Raw genomic sequence first — 8,258 nt, 5'->3', positions numbered from 1 at the left:
GCTGAGAAGAATGTATATTCTGTTGATTTGGGGTGGAGAGTTCTATAGATGTCTATTAGGTCTGCTTGCTGCAGAGATGAGTTCAATTCCTGGATATCCTTGTTAACTTTCTGTCTCGTTGATCTGTCTCTGTGTCTTTATATTTAAAGTGGTTTTCTTATAAACAACCTACAATTGGGTCTTATTTTATTATCCACACTGAGAGTCTCTGTCTTTTAATTGGTATATTTAAACCATTTATGATTACAGTCGTTACTGACATAGTTGGTTTAATATTTGCCATAGTTGTAAATGTTTTCTCTTCTTTTAAAATTCTTTATTCTTATGTCTTCCACTTATTTTCTGGCTTCTCTAGTTTTAATTGGACATTTTACATGATCCTGTTTTATCTTCTCTCTTAGCATATGCATTAGACTTCAAACATTTTAGCAGTTCCCCTAGAGTTTACAGTATACATTTACAACCAATCCAAATCCACTTTCAAATAACACTATACAGCTTTATGCATAGTGCAAGTACCTTGTAACAGAGTATTCCCAATTATTCCCTCCCATCCTATACAATATTACTCTCATTAACAATTTCACTTATTCATAAGCTACATGCACTAAATACATTATTGTTTATTATTATTTTGAAAAATATTATCTGTTAGGTCAGCTAATAAGAAAACTAAAGTATTTTATTTTACCTTCCTTTATTCCTTCTCTAACACTTTTCCTTTCTTTATGTAGATCCAAGTATCTGAGATATATCATTTTCTTCCTCTATGTAGAACTTCTTTTAACATTTCTTGCAAAGCAAGTTTGTTGGTGACAATTCCCAAAATTTTTGTTTGTTTGAGAAAGTCTTTATTTTTCTTTACTTTGGAATAATCATTTTGATGTATACAGAATTCTAGGCTGGTGGGTTTTTCCCTTCAACACTTGTAGTATTTCACTCTACTTTCTTCTTGCTCCCATGGTTTCTGAAGAAAAGTCTGATATAGTTCCCATCTTTGCTCTTCTATAGGTAAGGTACTTTTTACTCTGGCTTTTTAAAAGATTTTTCTGCTGTCTGAATATGATATGCCTAGGTGTAGATTGTTTAGTATTTATCCTGCTTTGTGTTCTCCTAAGCTTCTTGGACCTGAGGTTGGTGTGCATAATTCATTTTGGAAAATTTGTATCTATTATTACTTCAAGTATTTCTTCTGTTCCTTTCTCTCTTTCTTCTCCTTCTATTATTTCCATGATGCATATGTAACACTTTTAAAATTGTTCCACAATTCTTGAATATTCTAGGGTGTTTCTTAAAATTCTTTTTTATTTTTGTTTTTTAGCTTCAGGAATTTCTATGAATGTATCTTCAAGCTCATTGATTCTTTACCCAACCATGTCCAGTCTACTGATGTGTGAATCAAAGGGATTCTTCATTCCTGTTACAGTATTTCTGATATCCAGTATTTCCTTTTTATTTTCCTAGGGTTTTCATGTCTCTGCTTACATTACCATGTGTTGTCCTTATTTGTGGTGCACTCTATCATTAGTTTCCACAGCATATTAATCATGGGTTTAAAAATTCTTGGTTTGACCCATTAAAAAATTGGCAAAGGATATGAACAGATACTTCTGAAAAGAAGACATACATGCGGACAACAATCATATGAAAAAAATGCTTAACATCACTGATCATTAGAGAAATGGAAATCAAAACCACAATGAGATACCATCTCACACCAGTCAGAATGGCTATTAAATAGTTAAAAAACAACAACAACAGATGCTGGCAAGGTTGTGGAGAAAAGGGAGTGCTTATATACTGTCAGTGGGAGGGTAAATTAGTTCAACCATTGTGGAAGATAGTGTGGCGATTCCTCAAAGATCTAAAAACAGAAATACCATTTGACCCAGCAATCCCATTACTGGGTATATATCCAAAGGAATATAAGTCGTTCTGCAGCACAATTCACAATAGCAGAGACATGGAATCAACCTAAATGCCCATCAATAGTGGACTTGATAAAGAAAATGTGGTACATATACACCATGAAATACTATGCAGCCATAAAAAAGAATGAAATCCTGTCCTTTGTGGGAACAGGGATGGGAACTGGAGGCAATCATCCTAAGTGAGGTAATGCAGGAGCAGAAAACCAATGTTACATGTTCTCACTTATCAGTGGGAGCTAAACATTGAACACACATGTACACAAAGAAGGGGACAACAGACACTGAGGCCTCCTTGAGGGTGGAAGGTTGGAGAAGGGTGAAGATTGAAAAATGATATATTACATACTGTGCTTATTACCTGGGTGACAAAATAATCTGTACACCAAACACCTGCAATACTGAATTTACCCATGTAACAAACCTGCACGTGTACCCACTGAACCTAAAATAAAAGTTGGAAAAAAATATTTCAATAAAAAATAAAATTGTTTGATAATTTCAACATCTCTAACATATTGAAGTCTGGCTGTGATGTTTGTTTACTCTCTTCAGACAGTGTTTTTTTTCCTTTTAGCATGCCTTCTCATTTTAGGTTGAAAGCCAGACATGATATATCAGGTAAAAGGAAATAAACTAAATGGCATTTAGTGTGGGGTTTTAAGTTTATCTGGCTATGAGTTAGGTAATGTTTCCTGTTTGGAGCAGTTTTAGGTGTCAGAGGCTAAAATTACTACTTTTTTTTTTTTTTTTTTTGACAGGGTCTTGCTCTGTTGCCCCAGCCTGAGAGCAGTGGTGCGATCTTGGCTCACTGCAAGCTCCACTCGCTGGGCTCAAGCCATTTTCCAAAGGCAGCCTCCTGACTAGCTGGGACTACAGGTGTGCACCACCACACCTTGTTAATTTTTGTATTTTTAGTAGAGACAGGGTTTTGCCATGTTGCCCAGGCTGGTCTCAAACTCCTGGGCTCAAGTGATCTGCCTACCTCAGCTTCCCAAAGTGCTAGGATTACAAGCGGGAGCCACCGTGCCTGGCCAAAATTACTTCTAGTGTCCGTATTTTTGTTGCTTCTGTTGTCTTTGGTTTTCCCTAGTAACATTTTCTTAAATAGGGTTTGGGCTTGTAGTTCTATCAGCTGTAACTTTCCATTATTGTCGAGGAGCCCAGTTGATGTGGTGATAATGTGTGGAGTGAGAGGAAGCATTCTATACTCTTATGAGGAGGTCTCAGTCTTTTAGTGAATTGATGTCCCTGATATAGAAACTTTACAAGTGTTTCTGAGATTTTACCCCTCTTGATTGAGACAAAAAGGCAAGAAAGGGCTGGATTTGGGGAGATCCCTCCTGCTACACTGGGGCTGGGGAGCTGGCTTGGGGTACTACCCATTTTTCCCCAGGTTGCTCGACTCTGGTAAAACAAACTCAGCCTTAGGTCCCAAGGGCTATGTGATTGAAAGATTAAGGAGCAAAAGTTATATAATTGCAAGACACCAGAAATAAAAGCTCCAGGGTATTATGGTATGAAATGCTGCTTGCAGAACTTTATGGATTCAAGGGCTAAAGTCAAAGCGTGCTTGGTCTACGGCCTCAGAACTCTGACCCATGGGCACAGTGGTAGAAGTGCAACAAGATTAAAATTGATATTGCTCCTGACTCTATAGTTTCTAACTCTATAATGCCAATACTCTATACTATTAGGCCTTTAAAGTAAAAAAAAAAAAATAGCAAAGACCCAAAACCTTGTGGCCTCAGGAAGACTCAGAGGTCTCTGTGACCTAAGGTTTTCTTGCTTCTGGATTCTGGGATCCTAGGGTGCTCTAGCTTGAGGGTCCTATATGACCCTGGGCTTTTGTGGTTGAGGGTCTCAATGGTTTCACATTGACCAATGTGTCAATGTTCTTAGGACTCTGTGGCTCCAGGTCCACAGGCTCCTGTTAGGTAAGATACCAGGACCGTAGGGTAGGCCCAAGCCTGTAAGACTCAAGGGTCATGGGATGGTGGAATCTCTCCTCCCAGGGTCCCATTGTTACCACACTCTCTGCTTTCTGGGTCTTCTGATACTAGGACTAAGAAAGGCTTCCAGGATCCTTGTTACCTGTTCCATCTTGGTACCAAACATGGAGCCGCTTACATCAATAACAAAAACCACATTCTTCTCCATAGGTGGAAGGCCTCTGGGGGCAAAGTAGTGAATGAAATAGCCATCGTAAATCTGGACAAAAAAAAAAAAAAAAAAGTAAAACCAAGAAGGACTGTGAAAGCCAATCTAAATCAGGTCCCCTCTTATTTTCCTTCATAACACTGTGCTTTGTTTCCCAGGACTCCAGGACTTCTCACTGTTTCTAAACAGGCATGTGTGTGACTGTTTGCTCACTGTCCATCTCCTTCACCAGAACCACGTCTCTGCCATTCAGACCTTCATCCCGGGGCCTGCCCCAGAGCTGTGGAGGGAATGAGACAGGCTTGTAGCCCAGCACTCCAAGGATCAGGATCTCTGCAATATGTGAGTTCCTGTCTGTGAGAGAGTTGGGCTTGCACAGCCTTAAGGGTCCCTAGGGATATTTTGCCTGGGCTGCAGGAACTTCAAGTATTGTTTTAACCTCCCTGTATAGAGTGAGCCTGGGGCCCAGCTCTTTGCTGCCAGGGGCTGGGAGTTGCAGGGCCTCCCTCTCCTCCTAAAACCTTTCTGCTGTTGCTGGGCAGAGCAGGGAGAGGAGGAGGGAGCCTAAGCAGAGTGAGTTGTTTATTCAGAGGGGATTGGTTACACCAGGTACAGATGCCTTGGGCTGTCCTGGATGTGATTGGCTGCTGACTCCCCTCCCCCACTCCATTCCTCCCTCTGCTGAGCCTCCGGGCTGGGACAGCTGAGGGAAGGGGAGGGAGGCTAGGAAGGTCCCTCAGGACCAGTCTCAGCTCAGCTCAGGGATGTCTGCGCTGGCTGAGGGTCTGTGCTCCCCTGAAGCTGAAGGAGGCTCTGCCCAGGGTCACAGGCTTTTGCTCCTCTCTGCCCTTCAGGCACTCTCTGACCACAAGGCTGGACATTGCCTCTTCCTTCTCAGGGGGAAAGAGGAGATGGGAGGACATCCTGTTCTTCCCCTCCATTCCAGCCTTTGAATTAATTCACATGTGCAATTGCATTCTCTGTCTCCACTAATGCTGGCACTCTGGTACAGTTCAAAAAGGCCTGTGTCACCCACACTACAACTGCCCAATCCAAGAGCGGAACCCAGTGGATTCTGCACACCTCCCACACCTGGGCTGGTGAGAGCTCCCAGGAAATTCATGCCTACCTTTCCCTGATCCCATGCCCACCGGGGCCCCCACTTCCTATCACATAACCCACGGGCAGGACCTTGCTCACCAACCTCTCCCAGTCACCTCAGCAGTCATTCCATCCTACCTACCTGACTCAAGGAGAGAATTAAGAGCACAGAGCCAGGGACACTTTGACTGCCCACCCCACCCTTCTACAGGGTCCACATCCCCATACACCTCCTCCCTCAGCCTAAGGAAAGGTGGTCCTGCCTTGGACCCCATGCACTCCAAGTGCCCAGCCCCTCCAGTACTCCTCAGGTCCACTCTCTCCAACCCCCTTTAACATGTACCCCACTGGGTCTTCCTTGAAATATAGAATTGTTTTGTCTTTTCCATGCACTAAGACTAGCTCTTGTCCCCAGTCCACTCCCAAACTTCTCTCTAGCCTCTTTTTTCCCTGGAGCATCACAGGCTGAGAAAGTGGGCACCCTCAATGGGCTCAAATGAAGATCACTCCCGGGGACCACCACAGACTAGCTACTGTGCCCACCCCGCATAGACACTTCCCTCACTAAAGGCAACCGTGACTAGCTTGCCTCCAAACTCAGTGGCTGGAAGAGGGGTGAAGCAAGATGGTGGAATAAAAAGCTCCACCAATCGTACCCCTAGGAAGGACACCAATTTAACAACCATCTACACACAAATAAGCACCTTCAAAAGAACCAAAAGCTCTGTACCTGGTTTTAAGTTCATATCAATGAAAGAGGCACTGAAAGAACAGTCTTGAATTGCTGACACCACCCCTATTCCACCCTCCAAGTCTGCCCCCAGCAGAGGAGGCACGGTGTGCAAGAGCATTTCTTTGTGTTAGGGGAGGGAGAGCGCAGCTATTGTGAGGCATTGACCTCAGTGTTGCCCTCTTAGAGCACTAAAAAACAAACAAACAAAAAACAACAACAACAAAAAAAAACTGAACCAAACTCGGCTGATGCCTGCATATGGAGGAAGCATTCAAAACAGTCCTAGCTACACATGAATTACCCATGTCAGCATGTCAGCAGTTGGCACTTGAGCTCCTGCAAGCCTTGCCACCATGGGCTAAAGTGCTTTAGGGCTCCAAATAAACTTGAAAGACAGCCTAGACACAAGGACTGCAACTCCTAGTAGGGGCCTAGTGCTGAACTGGGCCCAGAGACAGTGGACTTAGGGGGCACACAACCTACTGAGACACCAGCTGGGGCAGTTAAGTGAGTGCTAGCATCACCCCTCCTCTAACCCCAGGCTCCACAGCTTGTGGCTCCAAAAGAGACCCCTTCATTCTGCTTGAAGACAGGAGAGGGAAGAGTGGAAAAGACTTTGTCTTGCATCTTGTATACCAGCTCAGCCGCAGCAGGATAGAGCACCAGTAAGAGTCGTGAGGCTCCTTTTCCAGGCCCTAACTCCCAAAACACATTTCTAGACACACTCTGGGCTAGAAGGAAACCTGCTGCCTTGAAGGGAAGGACCCAGTTCTGGCTGCATTCTTCACCTGCTAAATGAAGAGCCCTTGGGCCCTGAATAGCCAACAATAATGCCCAGGTACTACATTGAGGGCCTTGGGTGAGACTCTGAGACTTGCTGGCTTTAGGTGATGCACATTCCAAGCTGCAGTGGCTATTAGGAGAGAGTGCTTATGTTTTACAAAAGCAGAGGATAAAGTAAATGGGACATTGTCTTGAAGCTTAAGTACCAGTTTGGCCACAAGGGTGTAGAGCACCAAGTAGGCTCTTAAGGTCCTAGATTCTAGGCATTGGCTCTTGGATGGCCTAGAATCCAACTTCCGGTCCTCCCCTAGGCCAGAGAAGAGCCTACTGCCCTGAAAGGTGAGGCTAAGGATAGGCAGCATATAGCACAAGCTGACTGAAGAACCTTGGGGCCTTAAGGGAACATCGGTGGTTATCTGTCAGTATTCCTTGTGAGTTGTGGTGGCAGTGGCCATGAGGTGAGGCTCTTCTGCCTTTGAAAAGGGGAAGGAAGAGTGAGAAGAAGTGTATTTTGTGGTTTGACTGCCAGTTTACCAGCAGGACAATAGAAAACCAGGTAGAATTCTAAGGTGATTGACTCTAGTCTCTGGCTCCTGGATGGCACCTCTGGATCCACCCAGGGCCTGAGGGAACTCACTATCCCAAAGTGAAGGACACAGGCCCGGTTGTTTTTGACACTTTCTGATTGTACAGCCTCAGGGTCTTGAGTGAACATAGGCAGAAGCCGGGACATGTTACAGCAGGCCTGGGTGAGACCCAGTACTGCGCTGGCTTCAAGTCTGACCCAACGCAGTCATAGGTGGTGGCCACAGGAGTGCTTGTGTCAATCCACCCCCAGCTTCACGTGGCTCACAACAGAGAGAGAGAGAGAGAGAGAAAGAGAGAAAGAGAGAGAGAGAGAGAAAGACAGAAAGAGAGAGAGAGAGAGAGAGAGAGAGAGAGAGAGAGACTTTGGGAGAAAGTGAGGAAAGCGAATTAGTCTGCCTGGTAATGGAAAGAATTCTCCCAGATATTGTCCAAGACCATCAAGACAATACTTCTATGAGTCTGCAAGAACCACAGCATTACGAGGCTTGGGGTGCCCCTAAAGCAGATACAGCTTAGATCACAACATATACATACATTCGAATATCTGGAAAGCCTTCCCAAGAAGGACAGGTACAAGCAAGCCCAGACTGTGAAGACTGTAATAAATACTTAACTCTTCAATGCCCAGACAGAGAAGAACATCTAAAAGTATCAAGACAATCCAGGAAAATACATGACATTACCAAATAAACTAAATAAGTCACCAGGGACCAATTCTGAAGAAATAGAGATATGTGACCTTTCAGACAGGGAATTCAAAATAGCTGTGTTGAGGAAACTCCAAGAAATTTGAGATAACACAGAGAAGGCATTCAGAATTCTATCAGATGAAAGTAACAAAGAGATTGCAATGAGATTGCAATAATTTAAAATAATCAAGCAGAAATTCTGGAAAATGCAATTGACATACTGAAAAATGCACCAGAGTCTTTTTTTTTTTTTTTTTTTTTTTTTTTTTTTAAAGG

The 8,258-nt window shown here is 43.6% G+C and overlaps 1 protein-coding gene across 1 annotated transcript in view; it reads right to left on the bottom strand.

The window, feature by feature from the left end:
• Positions 1-8,258, bottom strand: part of ITIH6 (inter-alpha-trypsin inhibitor heavy chain family member 6) — a 46,653-nt gene that overhangs the window by 18,487 nt on the left and 19,908 nt on the right. The window contains exon 6 of the mRNA XM_025373227.1: positions 4,023-4,139. Within this exon, the coding sequence (XP_025229012.1) occupies positions 4,023-4,139 (117 nt within the window). The remainder of the gene's footprint in view (positions 1-4,022; positions 4,140-8,258) is intronic.

The sequence above is a fragment of the Theropithecus gelada genome, chromosome X (assembly GCF_003255815.1).
Source record: "Theropithecus gelada isolate Dixy chromosome X, Tgel_1.0, whole genome shotgun sequence".
Classification (NCBI taxonomy): domain Eukaryota; kingdom Metazoa; phylum Chordata; class Mammalia; order Primates; family Cercopithecidae; genus Theropithecus; species Theropithecus gelada.
Note: the sequence above shows the minus strand (reverse complement) of the source record. Positions and strands in the feature narration are given on the sequence as shown.